The sequence below is a fragment of the Eptatretus burgeri genome, chromosome 9 (genome assembly GCF_056783735.1).
Source record: "Eptatretus burgeri isolate ZD-2024b chromosome 9, Ebu_testis_v1, whole genome shotgun sequence".
NCBI lineage: Eukaryota > Metazoa > Chordata > Myxini > Myxiniformes > Myxinidae > Eptatretus > Eptatretus burgeri.
In genome coordinates this window covers 95,747,473-95,770,055 of record NC_140969.1, presented here as the reverse complement: position 1 = coordinate 95,770,055, position 22,583 = coordinate 95,747,473, and the positions used below count along the sequence as shown (strand labels likewise).

At 48.5% G+C, this 22,583-nt stretch overlaps 1 protein-coding gene across 2 annotated transcripts in view; it reads left to right on the top strand.

Annotated features, from left to right (window-relative positions):
* Positions 1-254: 254 nt before the first annotated feature.
* The window catches only part of LOC147020681 (ubiquitin carboxyl-terminal hydrolase 15-like), a 135,004-nt gene continuing 112,675 nt past the window's right edge, over positions 255-22,583 (top strand). For both annotated transcript variants that reach the window (XM_085896221.1, XM_085896220.1), the window contains exons 1-2: positions 255-410; positions 8,591-8,718. In XM_085896221.1, the coding sequence (XP_085752347.1) occupies positions 298-410; positions 8,591-8,718 (241 nt within the window). In that variant the 5' untranslated portion in view covers positions 255-297. The remainder of the gene's footprint in view (positions 411-8,590; positions 8,719-22,583) is intronic.

Here is a 22,583-nt window from a genome sequence, read left to right as displayed (position 1 = left end):
TCCAGAGTATAATGTTGGATCATGTCATTTATTTTGAAAATTGTGCATGGTGACGAAGATCTTAAAAATAGCTGATTGGATTATAATAGGCGGTGTATAAGCTTAGCAGCACAAAAAACCTCGTGTATTTTATAGCGAATATAGCTGGACTTGTAACTAATATAAATTAGGATTTCAAGGAATAGGTTTAATCCAGCTATATAGGTCGACAACGTTAAAAAAACAACACGAAGAAGAAGATACGTTAACGGATTTCATAAACGAAGAAAAGAACGTGTTTGATTTTTTTTTCCCGACATGCAATTCGTGAAGGCGAAGGCAATGGCGGTGATGCGAGTTCCGGATTTAGCGGCGCAGAAAGCCGAATTGGCAACTCTGTTGAAGGAGCCGTTGAAGAAGGGCGAAACTTGGTGGGTAAACGTCCTTGATATGGTATCTATTTACACAAACGAAGGACCACATTGATTGTCCTTTAATCTCGTGCGCATGACATTGCCGGAGAAGTCGCGTTTGGGCGGAGCAGCGTTGAGATGTCATTGGCTTTTGACAGTTTTTCGTGAGGTTCACTAATTTTGGATTAGGGTTGCGATTCAAATTTGGGACTGTGACTGGGATTGTGATTGAAGTTTGGGACTGTGACTGGGATTGTGATTGATGTTTGGGACTGGGACTGTGACTGGGATTGTGATTGATGTTTGGGACTGGGACTGTGACTGGGATTGTGATTGATGTTTGGGACTGTGACTGGGATTGTGATTGATGTTTGGGACTGGGACTGTGACTGGGATTGTGATTGATGTTTGGGACTGTGACTGGGATTGTGATTGAAGTTTGGGACTGTGACTGGGATTGTGATTGAAGTTTGGGACTGTGACTGGGATTGTGATTGAAGTTTGGGACTGTCACTGGGATTGTGATTGAAGTTTGGGACTGTGACTGGGATTGTGATTGAAGTTTGGGACTGTGACTGGGATTGTGATTGAAGTTTGGGATTGTGACTGGGATTGTGATTGAAGTTTGGGACTGTGACTGGGATTGTGATTGAAGTTTGGGACTGTGACTGGGATTGTGATTGAAGTTTGGGACTGTGACTGGGATTGTGATTGAAGTTTGGGACTGTGACTGGGATTGTGATTGAAGTTTGGGACTGTGACTGGGATTGTGATTGAAGTTTGGGACTGTGACTGGGATTGTGATTGAAGTTTGGGACTGTGACTGGGATTGTGATTGAAGTTTGGGAATGTGACTGGGATTGTGATTGAAGTTTGGGACTGGGATTGTGATTGAAGTTTGGGACTGTGACTGGGATTGTGATTGAAGTTTGGGACTGTGACTGTGACTGGGATTGTGATTGATGTTTGGGACTGTGACTGGGATTGTGATTGAAGTTTGGGACTGTGACTGGGATTGTGATTGAAGTTTGGGACTGTGACTGGGATTGCGATTGAAGTTTGGGACTGTGACTGGGATTGCGATTGAAGTTTGGGATTGTGACTGGGATTGTGATTGAAGTTTGGGATTGTGACTGGGATTGTGATTGAAGTTTGGGATTGTGACTGGGATTGCGATTGAAGTTTGGGAATGCGACTGGGATTGTGATTGAAGTTTGGGACTGTGACTGGGATTGCGATTGAATTTTGGGAATGCGACTGGGATTGTGATTGAAGTTTGGGATTGTGACTGGGATTGCGATTGAAGTTTGGGACTGCGACTGGGATTGCGATTGAAGTTTGGGACTGGGATTGTGATTGATGTTTGTGACTGTGACTGGGATTGCCATTGAAGTTTGGGACTGGGATTGTGATTGATGTTTGTGACTGTGACTGGGATTGTGATTGAAGTTTGGGACTGGGATTGTGATTGATGTTTGTGACTGCGACTGGGATTGTGATTGAAGTTTGGGACTGTGACTGGTATTGTGATTGAAGTTTGGGACTGTGACTGGTATTGTGATTGAAGTTTGGGACTGTGACTGGGATTGTGATTGAAGGTTGGGACTGTGACTGGGATTGTGATTGAAGTTTGGGACTGCAACTTGGATTCTGATTGATGTTTGGGACTGTGACTGGGATTGTGATTGAAGTTTGGGACTGTGACTGGGATTGTGATTGAAGTTTGGGAATGTGACTGGGATTGTGATTGAAGTTTGGGACTGTGACTGGGATTGTGATTGAAGTTTGGGACTGTGACTGGGATTGCGATTGAAGTTTGGGACTGCGACCGGGATTGCGATTGAAGTTTGGGACTGCGACCGGGATTGCGATTGAAGTATGGGACTGCGACCGGGATTGCGATTGAAGTATGGGACTGCGACCGGGATTGCGATTGAAGTTTGGGACTGCCCTGGGATTGCGATTGAAGTTTGGGACTGCGACTGGGATTGCGATTGAAGTTTGGGACTGCGACTGGAGTTGTGATTGAAGTTTGGGACTTGGATTCTGATTGATGTTTGGGACTGGGATTGTGATTGATGTTTGGGACTGGGATTGTGATTGATGTTTTGAACTGCGACTGGGATTGTGATTGATGTTTGTGACTGCGAATGGGATTGTGATTGAAGTTTGGGACTGCGCCTGGGGTTGGGATTGAAGTTTGGGACTGTGACCGGGGTTGCGATTGAAGTTTGGGACTGCGACCGGGATTGCGATTGAAGTTTGGGACTGCGACCGGGATTGCGATTGAAGTTTGGGACTGCCCCTGGGATTGCGATTGAAGTTTGGGACTGCGACTGGGATTGCGATTGAAGTTTGGGACTGGGATTGTGATTGATGTTTGTGACTGTGACTGGGATTGCCATTGAAGTTTGGGACTGGGATTGTGATTGATGTTTGGGACTGCAACTGGGATTGTGATTGAAGTTTGGGACTGCGACTGCGACTGGGATTGTGATTGAAGTTTGGGACTGCCCCTGGGATTGCGATTGAAGTTTGGGACTGCGACTGGGATTGCGATTGAAGTTTGGGACTGGGATTGTGATTGATGTCTTGAACTGCGACTGGGATTGTGATTGATGTTTGGGACTGGGATTGTGATTGATGTTTTGAACTGCGACTGGGATTGTGATTGATGTTTGTGACTGCGAATGGGATTGTGATTGAAGTTTGGGACTGCGACTGGGGTTGGGATTGAAGTTTGGGACTGTGACCGTGGTTGCGATTGAAGTTTGGGACTGCGACCGGGATTGCGATTGAAGTTTGGGACTGCGACCGGGATTGCGATTGAAGTATGGGACTGCGACCGGGATTGCGATTGAAGTTTGGGACTGCCCTGGGATTGCGATTGAAGTTTGGGACTGCGACTGGGATTGCGATTGAAGTTTGGGACTGGGATTGTGATTGATGTTTGTGACTGTGACTGGGATTGCCATTGAAGTTTGGGACTGGGATTGTGATTGATGTTTGTGACTGTGACTGGGATTGTGATTGAAGTTTGGGACTGGGATTGTGATTGATGTTTGTGACTGCGACTGGGATTGTGATTGATGTTTGGGACTGCAACTGGGATTGTGATTGATGTTTGTGACTGTGACTGGGATTGTGATTGAAGTTTGGGACTGGGATTGTGATTGATGTTTGTGACTGCGACTGGGATTGTGATTGATGTTTGGGACTGCAACTGGGATTGTGATTGAAGTTTGGGACTGCGACTGCGACTGGGATTGTGATTGAAGTTTGGGACTGCGACTGGGATTGCGATTGAAGTTTGGGACTGGGATTGTGATTGATGTTTTGAACTGCGACTGGGATTGTGATTGATGTTTTGAACTGCGACTGGGATTGTGATTGATGGTTGTGACTGCGAATGGGATTGTGATTGAAGTTTGAGACTGCGACTGGGGTTGGGATTGAAGTTTGGGACTGTGACCGGGGTTGCGATTGAAGTTTGGGACTGCGACCGGGGTTGCGATTGAAGTATGGTACTGCGACCGGGATTGCGATTGAAGTTTGGGACTGCGACTGGGATTGCGATTGAAGTTTGCGACTGCGACTGGGATTGCGATTGAAGTTTGGGACTGGGATTGTGATTGATGTTTGTGACTGTGACTGGGATTGTGATTGAAGTTTCGGACTGGGATTGTGATTGATGTTTGTGACTGCGACTGGGATTGTGATTGAAGTTTGGGACTGGGTTTGTGATTGAAGTTTGGGACGGATTGTGATTGAACTTTTGAACTGCAACTGGGATTGTGATTGTGATTGATGTTTGTGACTGCGAATGGGATTGTGATTGAAGTTTGCGACTGTTACTGGGATTGTGATTGAAGTTTGGGACTGCGACTGGGATTTGGGTTGATGTTTGGGACCGCGACTGGGATTGTGATTGAAGTTTGTGACTGTGACTGCGGTTGGGATTGAAGTTTGGGACTGCGACTGGGGTTGCGATTGAAGTTTGGGACTGCGACTGGGATTGTGATTGAAGTTTTGAACTGCGACTGGGATTGTGATTGAAGTTTGGGACTGCGACCGGGATTGCGATTGAAGTTTGAGACTGCGACTGGGATTGCGATTGAAGTTTGGGACTGGGATTGAGATTGAAGTTTGGGACTGCATCTTGGGTTGCGATTGAAGTTTTGGAGTGCGTCTTGGGTTGCGATTAAAGTTTGGGACTGCGACCGGGGTTGCAATTGAAGTTTGGGACTGCGACCGGGGTTGCGATTGAAGTTTGGGACTGCGACCGCGGCTGCGATTGAAGTTTGGGACTGCGACCGCGGCTGCGATTGAAGTTTGGGACTGCGACCGCGGCTGCGATTCAAGTTTGGGACTGCGACCGCGGCTGCGATTGAAGTTTGGGACTGCGACCGCGGCTGCGATTGAAGTTTGGGACTGCGACTGGGGTTGGGATTGAAGTTTGGGACTGTGACCGTGGTTGCGATTGAAGTTTGGGACTGCGACCGTGGCTGCGATTCAAGTTTGGGACTGCGACCGTGGCTGCGATTCAAGTTTGGGACTGCGACCGGGGTTGCGATTGAAGTTTGGGACTGCGACCGGGGTTGCGATTGAAGTTTGGGACTGCGACCGGGGTTGCGATTGAAGTTTGGGACTGCGACCGGGGTTGCGATTGAAGTTTGGGACTGCGACCGGGGTTGCGATTGAAGTTTGGGACTGCGACCGGGGTTGCGATTGAAGTTTGGGACTGCGACCGGGGTTGCGATTGAAGTTTGGGACTGCGACCGGGGTTGCGATTGAAGTTTGGGACTGCGACCGGGGTTGCGATTGAAGTTTGGGACTGCGACCGGGGTTGCGATTGAAGTTTGGGACTGCGACCGGGGTTGCGATTGAAGTTTGGGACTGCGACCGGGGTTGCGATTGAAGTTTGGGACTGCGACGGAAGTTTGGGTTGCGATTGAAGTTTGGGACTGCGACCGGGTTGCGATTGAAGTTTGGGACTGCGACCGGGTTGCGATTGAAGTTTGGGACTGCGACCGGGTTGCGATTGAAGTTTGGGACTGCGACCGGGAAGTGGGACTGCGATTGAAGTTTGGGACTGGACGGGACTGCGACCGGGGTTGCGATTGAAGTTTGGGACTGCGACCGGGGTTGCGATTGAAGTTTGGGACTGCGACCGGGGTTGCGATTGAAGTTTGGGACTGCGACCGGGGTTGCGATTGAAGTTTGGGACTGCGACCGGGGTTGCGATTGAAGTTTGGGACTGCGACCGGGGTTGCGATTGAAGTTTGGGACTGCGACCGGGGTTGCGATTGAAGTTTGCGACTGCGACCGGGGTTGCGATTGAAGTTTGCGACTGCGACCGGGTTGCGATTGAAGTTTGGGACTGCGACCGGGGTTGCGATTGAAGTTTGGGACTGCGACCGGGGTTGCGATTGAAGTTTGGGACTGCGACCGGGGTTGCGATTGAAGTTTGGGACTGCGACCGGGGTTGCGATTGAAGTTTGGGACTGCGACCGGGGTTGCGATTGAAGTTTGGGACTGCGACCGGGTTGCGATTGAAGTTTGGGACTGCGACCGGGGTTGCGATTGAAGTTTGGGACTGCGACCGGGGTTGCGATTGAAGTTTGGGACTGCGACCGGGGTTGCGATTGAAGTTTGGGACTGCGACCGGGGTTGCGATTGAAGTTTGGGACTGCGACCGGGGTTGCGATTGAAGTTTGGGACTGCGACCGGGGTTGCGATTGAAGTTTGGGACTGCGACCGGGGTTGCGATTGAAGTTTGGGACTGCGACCGGGGTTGCGATTGAAGTTTGGGACTGCGACCGGGGTTGCGATTGAAGTTTGGGACTGCCACTGGGATAGTGATTCAAGTTTTGAACTGCGACCGGGGTTGCGATTTAAGTTTGGGACTGTGACTGGGATTGTGATTGAAGTTTGGGACTGTGACTGGGATTGCATTTGAAGTTTGGGACTGCGACTGGAGTTGTGATTGAAGTTTTGAACTGCGACCGGGGTTGCGATTGAAGTTTGGGACTGTGACTGGGATTGCATTTGAAGTTTGGGACTGTGACTGGGATTGCATTTGAAGTTTGGGACTGGGATTGTGATTGAAGTTTGGGACTGGGATTGTGATTGAAGTTTGGGACTGGGATTGTGATTGAAGTTTGGGACTGCGACTGGGATTGAAGTTTGGGACTGCGACTGGGATTGTGATTGAAGTTTGGGACTGCGACTGGGATTGCGGTTGAAGTTTGGGACTGCGACTGGGGTTGCGGTTGAAGTTTGGGACTGCGACTGGGGTTATGATTGAAGTTTTGAACTGTGACTGGGATTGAGATTGAAGTTTGGGACTGCGTCTTGCGTTGCGATTGAAGTTTGGGACTGGGATTGCGATTGAAATTTGGGATTGGGATTGTGATTGAAGTTTGGAACTGGGATTGTGATTGAAGTTTTGAACTGCGACTGGGATTGTGATTGATGTTTGTGACTGCGACTGGGAATGTGATTGATGTTTGTGACTGCGACTTGGATTGTGATTGATGTTTGGGATTGGGATTGTGATTGAAGTTTTGAACTGCGAGTGGGATTGTGATTGATGTTTGTGACTGCAACTGGGATTGTGATTGAAGTTTGGGACTGCGAATGGGATTGTTATTGATGTTTGGGACCGCGACTGGGATTGCGATTGAAGTTTGGGACTCGACCGCGGCTGCGATTCAAGTTTGGGACTGCGACCGCGGCTGCGATTCAAGTTTGGGACTGCGACCGCGGCTGCGATTCAAGTTTGGGACTGCGACCGCGGCTGCGATTCAAGTTTGGGACTGCGACCGCGGCTGCGATTCAAGTTTGGGACTGCGACCGCGGCTGCGATTCAAGTTTGGGACTGCGACCGCGGCTGCGATTCAAGTTTGGGACTGCGACCGTGGCTGCGATTCAAGTTTGGGACTGCGACCGCGACTGCGACCGCGGCTGCGATTCAAGTTTGGGACTGCGACCGCGGCTGCGATTCAAGTTTGGGACTGCGACCGTGGCTGCGATTCAAGTTTGGGACTGCGGCTGCGATTCAAGTTTGGGACTGCGACCGTGGCTGCGATTGAAGTTTGGGACTGCGACCGTGGCTGCGATTGAAGTTTGGGACTGCGACCGCGGCTGCGATTCAAGTTTGGGACTGCGACCGTGGCTGCGATTCAAGTTTGGGACTGCAGCTGCGACTGAAGTTTGGGACTGCGACCGCGGCTGCGATTCATGTTTGGGACTGCGGCTGCGATTCAAGTTTGGGACTGCGACCGTGGCTGCGATTGAAGTTTGGGACTGCGACCGCCGCTGCGATTCAAGTTTGGGACTGCGACCGCGGCTGCGATTCAAGTTTGGGACTGCGGCTGCGACTGAAGTTTGGGACTGCGACCGCGGCTGCGATTCAAGTTTGGGACTGCGACCGTGGCTGCGATTGAAGTTTGGGACTGCGACCGCCGCTGCGATTCAAGTTTGGGAATGTGACCGCGGCTGCAATTGAAGTTAGGGACTACGACCGCAGCTGCGACTCAAGTTTGGGAATGCGACTGCGGCTGCGATTCAAGTTTGGGAATGCGGCTGCGACTGAAGTTTGGGACTGCGACCGCCGCTGCGATTCAAGTTTGGGAATGCGGCTGCGATTGAAGTTTGGGACTGCGACCGCCGCTGCGATTCAAGTTTGGGAATGTGACCGCGGCTGCAATTGAAGTTAGGGACTACGACCGCAGCTGCGACTCAAGTTTGGGAATGCGACTGCGGCTGTGACAAGTTTTGGACTGTGACCGTAACTGGAACTTGTATTTCCCTTCAAGTTTGGGTGATAGAGTTTGAGGCTGAAGTGATTTTGAGTTATGTGATATTGAGAAACATTTTGGATGTAAATCGTAATCAGGTATTATTGTCTCTCGAAAGTTTATTGCGACTCTGCCGAAGTTTTTATGCATGCTTGAGATCGTTGACATTTCATTATCAGTTATTTGGTGTTGTCACTTCCCCTTCCACTCTTGCCATCTTGATTGTCCCATTTCTTTTTGTCATGCCCACGTTTTGAGAAAACTCTGTACCTCTTGAATGTCTTTACCATCACCAACTAATCTATACTTTTTTTGTTGAATCAGGTATGAAAAGGTAAACAATGTGATTGTCTAGATTTGCCTGCTTTGTTCCGACTTGCTTTTATCGGCATGCAGGTATCTCGTGGACTGCCACTGGTTCAAACAGTGGAAGAAGTATGTTGGCTTTGACAGCTGGGATTTGCTGCAGAGCGTTGATCCGAACATTTACCCAGGCCCCATTGACAATTCCGGCATTCTTGATGGTTTGTTGCATCATTTAATCCCCTTGATCTTGTTTGACAAACTTGTAATCCTTGTTTTGTTTGTTAAAGTAGTTACTCGGAAAACAAGCTTGAATGTGGAAAATATTGATAATATTTACACCAGGGTGCAATTGCTTGTGAACAATGTCATTATTGATCCCACTGACTCTGCCATGGTACCAAGAACAAAAGGTAATAATCGGTGCGTCTCTTTGCCACACAATGCTTGGGTGTATTTTGATTTATTTTTGAGTGTGAGGTCCATCACGTTGTTTGCAGAAGGGACATTGAATTACAAAGTTTTGTTTATTTATTTTTATTTTTTAAACCATTGTGTTTTATCAATGTTGGAACACATGATCGATGCTATCAAATGTTCTGTTTTCCAGACTAGGTACAAACGGGCACAGCAATGCCAACCCTCCCGATTTCATCGGGAGGCTTCCGAAAATTCACCCAAACTCCCGCCCTTACGATCACTATCCTTATCCTCCCGAAATTTTGATATTTTTGCACTGTTCACTAATCAGAATGTACTAGTATGAGAATTGAATGAAAAGCATCGTCTGCTACGTATAGCATGTGGTAACTCCATAACGTTCGCTGCTCCCAAATTGTACGTAAAAAATTGCAAATTCAAATGAGGAGCAGCGAAACATTGGGTCTGGATCTCGCTTATGCGATCATGCACTGAGATTTAGTGCATGCGGTATGTGTGCAATACAGTGCATGCGGTATGTATGCACAGTGTATATGCATGTGATACGCTCACTGCATGCAGCTGGGCCCCGTACCAGCCCGGCGGTCGCGACCACCGTGCGGTGTTTAACAGCCGCTAGAGTTCTACGAGTCGCGCTGCAGCTGTGGAACATCGACTTCGAAGGTACCGATGCTTCAAGCCCTCGATGTTGATTACGAAATGGCAGAAAAGAAGCTTACGAAGACCAAGAAATGGTCTCAGAAGTACAAGACCGAATACAGTCTCCAATACCCGTGTATTCGAAAGTCTGAAAGAGGAATTCATCATGCGTATTGTACAGTATGCAGCGTTGATATTTCAGTTGAGCACGGAGGTCGCGATGATATTCGGAAGCACGTTGGAAGCAAACGGCACACAGACATTGCAAAGGAGAGATCTTCGAGCACGAGTACCGGTACACTTCTGAATTATTTCACCAAACAAGGGACAAGCGAGGAAGAGGATGTTACCCGAGCGGAACTTCTCTTTAGTGGATTTATTGTGGAACATAACTTGCCCATATCAGTCTCAGATCATGTTGGACCTCTATTTCAAAAGATGTTTCCAGATTCAAAAGTTGCTTCAAAGTATGGATGTGCAAGAACAAAAACTTCAGCAATAATTGGTGAGTTGTCAAATGTTACTGCTTCATCTATTGCCGATATTGCTAGACTAGCTCCATTTAGCCTAGCTACAGACGGTAGCAATGACAGTGGTGAAGCCCAACTATATCCTGTCCTGATTTCGTACTATGACAACAGTGCTGGGATTGTGAAGCAAGGTTTGCTAAGTTTGCCTGCGTGCAAACAAGATTCCACTGGAGAAAACATTTTCAAACTGCTTGATCATGAGTTCAGTGACAGGAAAATTCCGTGGGGAAATTGTGTTTTCTTTTGTGCTGATAATGCCTCTGTCATGGTGGGCAAGCACAAAGGAGTCGCTGCTTATATCCACAAACAAAATCCAGAGTGCTACATCATGGGATGCCCTTGCCATATGATGCACAATACGGCCAAGAAGGCGGCTCAGGCCTTACCCATTGAATTAGATGACTTTCTCATCGATATTTACTACTACTTGGACAAAAGTAGTAAACGCGTCAAAGGAGTGAAAGCACTGCAAGAACTCTGTGATGCCCCGACACACAAGATTCTGAAGCATGTCGCAACAAGGTGGCTGTCCCTTGGTCAGTGCCTAGACAGGCTGATTGAACAGTGGGAGCCACTTCGCCTCTTCTTCAAAGAAGAAGTACGAAGAAAAATGCAACCAACTGTAGCCAAGACTCTAACAACGAGCAAGAAGGACGGCACTGTATCTACTGCCAGCACTGGCACTGCAGGATCAAGCACTCGTGGAGCAGCATTCACCACTACCACTGCAGTATCTGCTGCGAAGAAGACAGCAGGGACAGCACCAAAACCAATGCTGAGAGCAGGTAGCATCACCGGCCCTTCATCACGTTCATCTACAAAGCAGATCCCTTCAGAGTCGAGAAAGACTGTGATAGTCCCATCTACAGGCAAAGAAGGACCCAAGTTAAGTTCTGCTTTTGCCAAATCACTTGATAGAAGCTCAGCAAAACCTTCGAATCAGAGGTCTTCTTCCTTGGCTGCACCTACCTCAAGCTCTCTCCTCAAACGTAAAATTGGATCTGGTACTACGAGTCTGACCTCTTCTGCTGGCAGTAAACGCAAGTGTGATCGCCCTGCGGCTAAGTGTACTACGAGTTCTACAACTAAAAGCGCATCTTCCTCAAACACTGTGCAGGAATCTAGAGAAAAACGTGTCAACAGGATGTTCTTGTCTCCACAAACAAAACTCTATTGTTTCTTCCTTCGATATGCTAACAAGCTTTTTGAGAAGGGGAATCTTCTGCTCCAAAGAGACGAACCCTGTATTCATCTCCTGCACGGAGAATTGAATGGTCTTCTGAAAGATATCTTCGTACGGTTTTTGAAACCATCGGTGTCATCGGTTGCTCTGGTAAATGTACCCTTCTCTGACAGAAATCATCAGAAGAATGATGAGGACCTCATGATTGGGAACGATGCCAACCTGTATATAAGGGAACAAAGGAGTCTCAAGAAATCCACCTTCACTCTGAGTGAGTCAGACATCCAAGGTTTCTTCAGTGCAGTTCGCTCATATTATGTGAAAGCCTGCAATTACATCTTCAAAACCTGGCTGCCAGATGATGAATTAGCCAAGCATGCTCAGGTGCTGGATGTTAAGCTACACCAAGAAGTGGGGTTTGACTGTGTGGAGTTTTTCATCAAGAAATTCCCCTGTCTGTTCAGTGGCGGTGATAGTGACATAGACAGTCTTGAGAGTGAATTCGCTCACTACCAGGCAGACGCCTCCATAGCTACAATTGCTACTGAGACAGTGAGAGTGGATGAGCAGTGGCATCGGATTTCACAGCTCACAGATCCCTGCACTGGTGCCAAGAAGTATCCTAATTTGAGCAAAGTGATGAAGGGAATCTTGGTCATTCCTCATTCGAACGCATCATGTGAGCGGGCACTCAGTCTTGTACGGAAGAATCATACTGAATTTCGTCCCAATTTGAGTGTCAAAACCCTGGAAGCTCTCTTAATTGAAAAACTAGCTCATAGCACCCCTTGCTACCAGAGAGAATACAGCAAAGACATAATCAGAAGCGCTAAAAGAGCCACACAGCTGTCACTCAGCAAAGCTGCCATGGAAAAAGCAAGCAGCAGTAGTACCAGCCAGTAAGGTAAGAAAAATATTGCTTCTTTTGTGCTTTTTGTTAATCTTTGATTGTCCCCTAACTTACTAATATTAACATACATGTAACATTAAAAAGTGCACAATTTTCCCCTTTTTTTGTTCAAAAAGTGGGAATTCTTAACATGTTAAATGCTCCAAAATAGGGCTCAGAGGGCACTAGAGAGCGTCGAGAACCCCAGAGCTTCCAGGGCCCTAAGGCGGGCCCTGGACCCCGCCGCAAGGGTCGAGCGCTCCGCGCTCGAGATGTGCGCTTCGCGCACATTATTTGGTGTCGGTTGCAAATCCTCCCTAATTCTGATTTCCAAAAGTTGGCATCTCTGCGGGCATCTTGGTTTGTTGTGGTTTATGTTTTGCTTGTGTTGACCTTCAATTACGTATTTCTCTGAGTTTTCACGAAAGCGACTCATGGTTTCCAGTTGTGTGTGGCAAAGCAGCCTTTTCAAACATAAACTGGGTATTGGCAAGGTTTTATTGATGAGCTTGCTTGGTGAAGTCGAAGTTAGTGCGTTTATATCTCTGTGTCTGAATAGACCAAGAGCCCGGGGGTACTTGGTTAGCTGGAAAGGTAACCCATTTTATTGCCTACCACAGTGTCCCATGTCCATCCCTGGGTACAGAACTGAACAACTGGCATGCCCCCAGTGGTGGGTGTGGCCAGGGGGGCATTACTAACTTACCCCAAAGTTGATCTGGATCAGCTTTGTATGGTAACCCATAAAATATCACTTATATCGCCCAAATGTCATCCCTCGTGCAAAACTTGGCTAATGCCAGTCATTTTCTATGGTGGGGTACCCCCCTCCAGTCATCAATATATGACACTTCAAAGTTGATCTAGATCAGCTCATGAGGTAACCTCTTGGAATCTATTAGAAAATGTTCAGTAGGACCCCATGTGTTATGAATGCCCATTGCCAGTGGTTTCCATTGGTTGGTTACCCCTGCCAGTTGCCCTGAAAGTTGCCGCTCCCTGGATTGACCTCGATCGGCTCATAAGGTAACCTCTTGGAATCCATTACAAAATGTCAGTAGGACCCCATGTATCATGAATGCTCATTAACCTCCGCCATTTTCGAAGATGGATGGAGGTTACTGTTTTCACCCCTTTCTGTTTGTTTGTTTGTTTGTTTGTTTGTGAACAGTATTACGGAAAAACTCTGACGGATTTCGACGAAATTTGGTGGGGGGGGGGGGTTAGGTATGGTCCAAGGATCATGCCATTAAATTTTGGACTTGGTCCCCCCCCCAAAACAAATTGAGAGAAAATTTTTTTTTTTTTTGCATTTCTACATGTTTTAAGTAATTTCCAACTCCCCCCAAAAAATTTGGAGAAAAAATTTTTTTTTTTTTCATTTCTACATATTTTAAGTGATTTCCAACATATATATATATATATATATATATATATATATATATATATATATATATATATATATATATATATATATATATATATATATATATATATATATATATATATATATATATATATATATATATATATATATATATATATATATATATATATATATGACTAGGCGTAAGTCGTCACCATCGGGGCCGAGAAAAAAAGTGACGACTTAGAAATGTGACGACTTACGCGTATGCGAACATTCATGATGACTGTGGGGTGAAGGATGAAGTCGCGCGTGGCCTGGACACGTACGTGTGAGAGCTGGCTATTGTACCAAAAGGAAAACACAATCCTCGGGGCATAGGTGGGGGTTCATTGGTGAGTTGGAAAGTGATCAAGCAAAGTTGGAATTCAAGAATCAGTTTATGAAAAGTAAAGGTAATGAACAACTGTAAGACAACTCGTATACCATCTGTGATGGTATGGTGACAAATTACATGACACACAGTCATCGTGGTGATGATTACCACTCAATGCCTATGTGTAAGTGAGTGCGGTAATGGACAAAACAAGCCAATATAAAACCATGATCGGACTTCAACACTCAGCTCGATCGATCCTTTACTCCTTCGCGAAGTAATCCGTTATGTTTGACTGCCTCAAACTCTTGGGCATCTGGTGCATGAGAAAGGACTCAAACCGGTCATTGTATTCCATGATGTTGTCTGGGCAATCTGAAACCGAATATTTGGCTGAGCCGACATTTGCCGAAACCAGATGATGAGCGCGTCATCGACATCTTCAAAGGACACACATTTCACGCGTTTCACACTTACCACCGGCCTCGCGATCTTCTCCACTTGTCCATATATCTTGCCCTTATTCTTCAAGATATCATTCAATGTCTGCCGTTTGATGTCCAACTTCTCAGCTATGGCTGTTTTCTACATCGGTGGGTTTGCCTCGCAAAACTGGATAATGTCGTATTTTTCTTGGTAGGTTTTAGTTGTAAGCTTACGCTTAGTCGCTATTGTCCTACCTGCAGTGCGATCAACGTGTGTACGCAGTTATAAATAGCCTATCACTGGCGTTGTAAACCAATGAGCGAGCATCACGATTCCATGAAATCGGGATTCTCACGAGGCAGCAGTTCTGTGTGATGAGTTAGGAGTGCTAATTTACTTGCGTTTCCATTACGCGGGAACGGACAACATCTGACGACTTAGACGAAGTGACGACTTAGAGATGACGACTTACAGAGGGATGACCCTTTATTCAAAGGGATTTAACATGAGATAAATTCGGGACTTTTTGACGCTGCCGACTTCGGCGAAGTGATGAGTTACACGCTGCCGACTTACGCCTAGTCTACTGTATGTTTGGGTGGTCCAAAAACAGCAAAAAATAAAATATAAAATTCAGATGTCTCCACAAGCCTTAGATTATTCCACTATTATTCAATAACGCGCATAAAAAAAATTAAGTTGATCGGAGGTGATTTAGAGGTCGCTCCAGATGACAACTTTTAGTTTAATGAGTTGGTTAAATTAGGGTATGGTCAGGTACGATTACGGGTACTTCTGGATGTCCAAGGTGGAAATGGAGTGCATTTTCAAACTCTATGGGGTCAATTTACTCTAAGAAATGACTGCACTGACATTGAATTCACTACCATTTCCAAAATATGACCTAAAACAAGATTTATCATTACTGGAGTTGAGTAAGGCCTAAGTCACATTTGCCACGGTGGCCGTAGGGTCTCCAAAATCTACGGCCACTAGCAATTATACGGCGGCCGCAGTATTTCCATGGTCACACAATGTAGCAGTCACATATGTTTTTATTTTTCGGGGAGCCGCACGGCGTATTTAGAAATTGTGGAGACCGAAAACGTGGGGTTGTCGTACGGTTTTTGATTTGATGTCGCACGGTGACCTGCGGCGGCCATAGAATTTTCAAGGCAGACGCAAGGTAGCCTCAAGGTGCCCGCAAGGCGACCGCAGGGGGCCCTAAGGCGAACGTGCGGGCAGACGGACGGCAACGAGTGGGTTCATTTTTATTTTACTTTATTTTTTTTACCAGTTTTCTTTTTTCGGCTTGTCGAATTGTTACGGCGAACGTATAAATGAAAAAAAAATTATAACTCCGCGTTATAATTCCACGGCGACCGCTACGGCCTGTAAAAGATAGCCAAACGGTGTAGGGCCACCCTGAGGCCACCGCAGAAACTCTGTGGCCACCGCACATTTCTGTCAATTCAGAGGGCGTATGGCTGCCGTATCCTCGCCGTAGAGCAAATGTGACTTTGGCCTAACTAATCCGACTCATTTCGATATTTTCTAATCTATAATTAATTTGTTGTTCGTCTAAACATTTCTTAGAGTAAATCGACCCCACTGAGTTTGAAAATGCAGTCCATTTTCACCGAGGAAGTTCAGAAGTGTACGGATTCACATCTCACCATACCCTAATTTTTCAATCAACGGAATTACAAGCTATTAGAATATTTCGTCGCATTTACCAAATACCACTATCATCTCCACCTCGATTGCTGTCTCCACTCCAGCCTGAACTTATTTCTAGCCGGCCCAACATCCAGTGTTTTAGATTCAATGATTCACGAAAAATATGTTAGTTATTTATTTAGTTATTATTATATTAAATTAGGGTATGGTGAGATGCAAATCCATACACTTCTGAACTTCCTCGGTGAAAATGGACTACATTTTCGAACTCAGTAGGGTCGATTTACTCTAAGAAATGTTTAGCCGGACAACAAATTAATTATAGATTAGAAAATATCGAAATGAGTAGGATTAGTTGCTCAACTCCAGTAATGATAAATCTTGTTTTAGGTCATATTTTCGAAATGGTAGTGAATTCAATGTCGGTGCAGTCATTTCTTAGAGTAAATCGACCCCATAGAGTTCGAAAATGCACTCCATTTCCACCTCGGGCATCCAGAAGTACCCGTAATCGTACCTGACCATACCCAAATTTGTTCAAGTCATGAGACTAAAAGTCGTCATATGCAGCGACCTCTAAAGCACCTCCGATCAAGCTAAAAACATTTATGCGCGTTATTGGATCATATTAGAATAATTTTAAGCTTGTGGAGCAACATTCTATTTTTTTTCGACTTTTTTGGACCACCCTAAGATATATCTTCTTCTTCTTCTTTCGGCTGCTCCCGATAGGGGTCGCCACAGCGGATCATCCGTATGATCCGCATAGTGATTTGGCACATGTTTTATGCCGAATGCCCTTCCTGACGCAACCCTGGTCGCCTCTTACGACACAGGGATATGGTATACCTATTTTAACTAGGGTATACACCGGCCCAGTATACTGGTACTCATTTCGCCGACCTCGGAAGGATGACAGGCTGAGTCAAACCCCTGGTGTATTAATTCAGTGGACCAACGGGGCTTGAACTCAGGACCTTTTGGATCCCAAGCCGCTGCCGTAACCACTGCGCCAACACCAGGCTTCACCCTAAGATATATATATATATATATATATATATATATATATATATATATATATATATATATATATATATATATATATATATATATATATATATATATATATATATATATATATATATATATATATATATATATATATATATATATATATATATATTGTTGTGGTTACCAGATTCGCAAACCACCATTCAGGTCCCTTAGGTGAGGTATCTCGGTAAGTGCATGTGTAGTTAGGCCCAAACCCGTTGTCTAGTGGGAATACATGTCATTTATACGTGCTGCGACTCTTCAGGATAGCCGTTTTTCTTTTACTATCTTTATTTTGGACCAATCGCCACCATCACAACCACAACATCAACCACCGACCACAACCACCGCTTCACCACAACCGCCACGACCTTTACCGTCACAACTCGCCACCATCGCATCGCCGTCGTCTCGCGCCACTCATGGGCACCGATGCTGGACTCGTGTAGGGCGCACGTTGAACAGCGTGTACAAAATCACGGATTTTCTGCTTCAAAACGGATCCAAAACGACACACGCCCACTTTTTGCCGTCCAATCGGTGAGCGAGGGGCGAATTGGCCCCGACCCCAGGGCGATCGATATATGCAAATTTGTGGATCAAAAAGCCTTCACGCCCACTTTTTGTCGGGCCAATGGGGAGCGAGTTGAAAGGTCAAAGGGAGGGGGTCAAAGGCGAAGTTACGGGGGGATAAAAGGACGGTGTTCGTCAGTAAAAGGGTAGTAAGAAGTCGGAACGAGGAAGAAGGGAGTCGTAAAGGTCGGAACGAGGCGAAGGAGAGTCGGAACGGAGGGGACGAGCTGTGGAGAGGCGGCGAGTCGGACGAAGGGTGCTCGCGTCGTGCAAGGAGCTGCGCGCCCGAGGGAGGCCGGCAGCGCGACCTGGCCGAGGTGGAGACGCTCGTCGCACATAATAAAGATCCTCTATACCCCGAGCATCAGCAACCCCCCCTCCTGTTTCCCCCCGCGCTGAGATAGTGCGACCAAGGGGGCCCCGTTCCCACCCCCCTGCCAGGCACTGTCCACGAGGCCCGCGGGTTGCGGGGCCATCGCCGCTCCGCGTCTCATCACCAGACGGGTAGGCCCGACCTGGTCTCGGCCCCAGGCCTACCTCATTCTTGAGGGTATTTCTTTTCCTTGGTTTTGGGTATGTGTTGTCGGCGCCGTCTGTGAAGTAGAATTGTATAAGTGTTGCCGTGTGCTCGGTAGTCGGAATTAGCTCTGCACTGTGTTTTCACTTTTATGTTTGCTTTTTATGTAAATGGAATTGTGTTTTCTTTTTTGTGTGCATTTGGTGGAATTGTATTTGTGTGCTTCCCGTGTGCCGAGAATAAACGTGCTTTATTGTTGAACTGTTCTCCCGCTTCGCTTCGTCTTTTCCTCCATTGAATCCCCATCTTGCTTCACGTAAAGGGTTGGTAGTGGGCTGAATACGCCCGATAATTAATCGAACCGTCGAGGTCGACGATAACACCGCTCGGTTATTCTGATAGTACGGAACGGGTCGCTATGGCCCGTGTCCGAAGTCGACCTGCGGCGAGGTGCGATCGCCCGGTCTACCCTCCGCGTGGGTACTTAGGTAGTTCGAATTTGGCGAGCAACCCTATCCCACGCGGGGGCTGATTGGCTCGATCGCGGTGAGACCGAAAGGTCCACCCGTGACTGGTTCCCGGCGTTAGTCCGAGAGGGTCACGACTGGATTGTCCGTCCGGTGGGCGACGTGCCGCGATTCGAGTTACGTGGCCATCGCACGCCGGCGGGCGCGAAAACCGCAACACTGGTGTCAGAAGTGGGATACAAATTCATCGCCCTCCTCGCGGCACTGGTATCGGAGAACAGGAAAACAGGCTCTCCTGTCTCCGGCCTAAATTCACGGGAATCGGTCCAGGGGTGAGAGAAGCGACTCGATTCCCTCCAAATTACGAGCGAGCAAATTAACCCTTCACGAGAAGCAAGATGGCGTCTCAAGGCGAGCGGGAGCCGGGGGTATTAGAAATGGATGTAGAATGTGTAGGATCCATGGTCCAGGATGGAATCCCCGAGCAGGAAATGTTGATTGTGCAGGAACACGGACTCGCCCAACTGAACCTAGGGCCCGGAGGCGGCAGCGGCCGCGGTGTATGACACCTCCCCCCCCCCTCTCCACCAAGACCCTTCCCCAACCCTTGCCGAAACGGCTCAGCTGAGTGCATCCAACATGGCCCAGCTATGCGCCATGCTGGCGGCAATGAACAAACAAATGAATGAAGTGAAAACGACGATGGATACAAATACAAATGAAATAAAAAACGAAATGAAAGGCATGAACGAAACGATGGATGCGAATACACAGCAAATGAGAAAAGAAATGAAAGAACTACGGGGTGAGACGCAGAACATGGGCCGATGCCTGCAGGCGGGCATGAAGGCCGTGACCAGGGAGCTGGGAATGGCGACTCCACGTGTAGGAGCAAACGAGCTGGATGGGGGTGCAACGGCTGACAGGCCCGCGGTGGAGGCGGGTGAAAAAATAATTCGTGGAACGTGTTGGGCGAGGGTCGTGACGATGACCGAAAGGGAAAAATTAAATGGGGAGACCAAAACGTGTGAGACGAGACACGAGGTGACGACAACGGAAATAATAGTTGAGACAAGGGAGGTAAAGGGTGAAGAGTTGGCAGAGACACGGGAGACAAAAAAAATAGAGGGAAGACTACACGATGAAGACGGGGTAAGTGACGCGCACGCACACACGGAGGTAGTGGAGGACAATGGGGGTGAGCTCGCGGAGCGTGTTGGGACCCGGTGCGAGCAGCGAGATGGCCTCCTCCAGGAACGAGGGGAGGGAGTATGCCCCCTTAAGGCGAGTCACGACCAGGTGAGTTCGGTCGTGCTTTGCGAGGTTGAGGGGACGAGTGCTGTGGACGGGTGCACGGAGAGCTTGGGGGGTGTAGAGGCCCCGGAGACCCTTGTGGGGACACAAATCCCCAGTGTGGTTGTCCCTGTGTGTGTGGTGCAAGGTGTGAGTGCGTCCCCGTGTGTGGAAGCGACCCCGTGTGTGAGTGGTGTGGTGGCGATGGTGCCAGAGTGCGTGCTTCCCAGCACGCCGGGTGTGGATGGGGCACCGTGTGTGAGTGTCGCCGTGTGTGTGAATGAGGCACCGCGGTTGAGTGCCCCCGCGTGTGTGGATGAGGCACGGAGTGCGGATGAGGCACCGCGGGTTAGTGCCCCCGCGTGTGTGGGTGAGGCACCGTGTGTGGAAGAGACCGCGTGTGTGAGTGTCGCCGTGTGTATGAGTGAGGTACCGCGGGTGAGTGCCCCCGCGTGTGTGGATGAGGCACGGTGTGAGAGTAGTGAGGCACGCGTGAGTGAACGGCCGTGTGCAAGGTCGCTGTGTGCAAGGGAGACCGTGTGTGTGAGAGAGCGGTATGAGAGGGAGATGTCGGTTGGCATGCGGGAGCACGCAGCCGCGTCTCCCCGTGTGAATGTGATGGTGTGGACTGTGTGCGTCGTAACACGCAGGTGTGCGTGGGTGGAATGGAGGCGACGACGGCGACATGTAAAGAAAGAAAGCCGAGTAGCGGCTGTAGTTGTTTCAGGGACCGTGCCGGGTTCGCCCAGCAGTGAGCACGCGGTTCGTGCTGTGCAACGCACGAGACCGCCACGTGCTCGCTTGCGAGAGTGAAGTCCCGGTCCGGAAACGCACGCGGTGGATTTGCCGATCCCGCGGACGGACAAAGTTTAGGCAGGTAAATGGATTTGGACCGGACGGGTTCTCCACGCGATCGTGTGTGTTAAGCTCCAACGGGCAAAGCACATGTGTTCGCGTGGGGAACCCCTCGAGACATGGGGCTTGTTTTTTTTTTGCGCACGGTGACGTCATGGCTGCACGTGTGGTTGGAATCCGGCAGGAGGGGTATCTCTGCCGGATGGTAGCGTCCAAGGAGGGACGAGGAACACGTGCAGCTGCATGACGTCACGGGCAGGTGTAAAGTGCGCGAGCTCTGAGTTGCCGCGCAGGTGCTGCGCATGAAAAAAAAAAAAAAAAAAGCAAGCCTCACTTTCGGGTGTACAGGATTCCTGGGAAAGGGGTGAAAGACCCCCTTACCTGGGCACAGGATGAAAACTAGTTAGGGGGGAGGGTTAGCTTAGTTAGACCGACTTCATGGGGCAGGGGTAAGTCCTCATGGAGTCCGTGGAATGGATTAGTTAGAGGGATTTAGTGAGCTTTAGGTGGGGAAATAAAATTGATTCATGGGATTATTTTGGAGACAGTGACAGACTTGTGAATGTGTAGAGGGGACGTAGCTTAGCTACGTAGTGTTAAAAGGAACGTGCTATAGTATAAGGGACGACGTGGGAGCACGAGTTAGTTAGGGGATGTAGTTAGAAGAATGGTAGAGTTCAGTGGTGTGTGTGTTGAAGAGTTGGTGAGTTATGAGGTGAAGACATGTTGAGTGAGGTGGAAGCATGTGCTTGGTGAGTGAGTGAGGCCAGCGGGTCTGTGTGTATGGAGTGAATGGGGAATGCATGGTGCGATGAGTGATTGGGGGGAGGAGTGACTCCCGCCCAAGGGACCCCGGGGTCAGAGTAAAGTGAGTTAGCTGGGTTAGTCAAATTGAAAAATGGAGGTCGTTTTGTTGTTGGTGGGAAAGTAGGCTCGAGACCCATTTGGAGGGGTGCAGGAGCCCTGTTGACGGGCTTGGGAGCGTGGCTGCGAAAGGTGAGTATCGCTGAGTGGGTACCCCGGGCACCAGGCTAGTCGGCCGCGGTAGGCCAAGGGCCCATGGGGGGCCGGGATAGTGTAGTGGGCACGGGTGCGCCTGCTTGGTGCGGGGGCCCGGGGCGCCATTAGCCGCGTGGGCAGTGTTGTGGGCACGGGTGACCCTCGGAAAGGGGCCCGGGAGGCCGGCCTGCCACGTGTGCGGTTCAGGGGAGGTGCCATGGGGGGCACTCCCCGGTGTTAGGGAGCTGGTAGGCTCGGAGGCAGTGTAGTGCCCGGGGGTGCCATAGCGGGAGATTCGGCAGAGGGTCGTGCCTGCCAAAGGGAGCCACGTGTCCCAGCCAGGAGACCGTGTGAGGGCACGGAGAGAAAATTGGGGGGTGAGGCCCGAAATTGTGAGGACACCAACACAGGCGACGGGAATCTGGGTTGATAGAACCAATAGTTTAAGCGAGAGGCGCTTGTTGAAAGCCCCGGGGTAGTTTAACAGTTAAATGGTTAGGGTAGATTAGGAGATGTACCCCTCCGCACCATCCATCCCCTCGCTCTCGTTGTGGGCCGCTGGACCCACTTTGGGTAAGATCGCCGAACTCTGGGGAGGCCATTCTGGGGCTTCGTTGGGCCTCGACACAGGACGTTAGCTCTCCCTTATTCCCCTCCGGGAAGGGAACGTAGGGGTTGGGAGTAGGCTAGGTGACAGGATAGGTTAGCCGAACAAGGACGATAAAGGGGGTTAGGGGACGATTTTTAGTGGGGAAGTAAAAATAAAAACAACAAAAAAAATAAGTGGGGGCTAAATTGG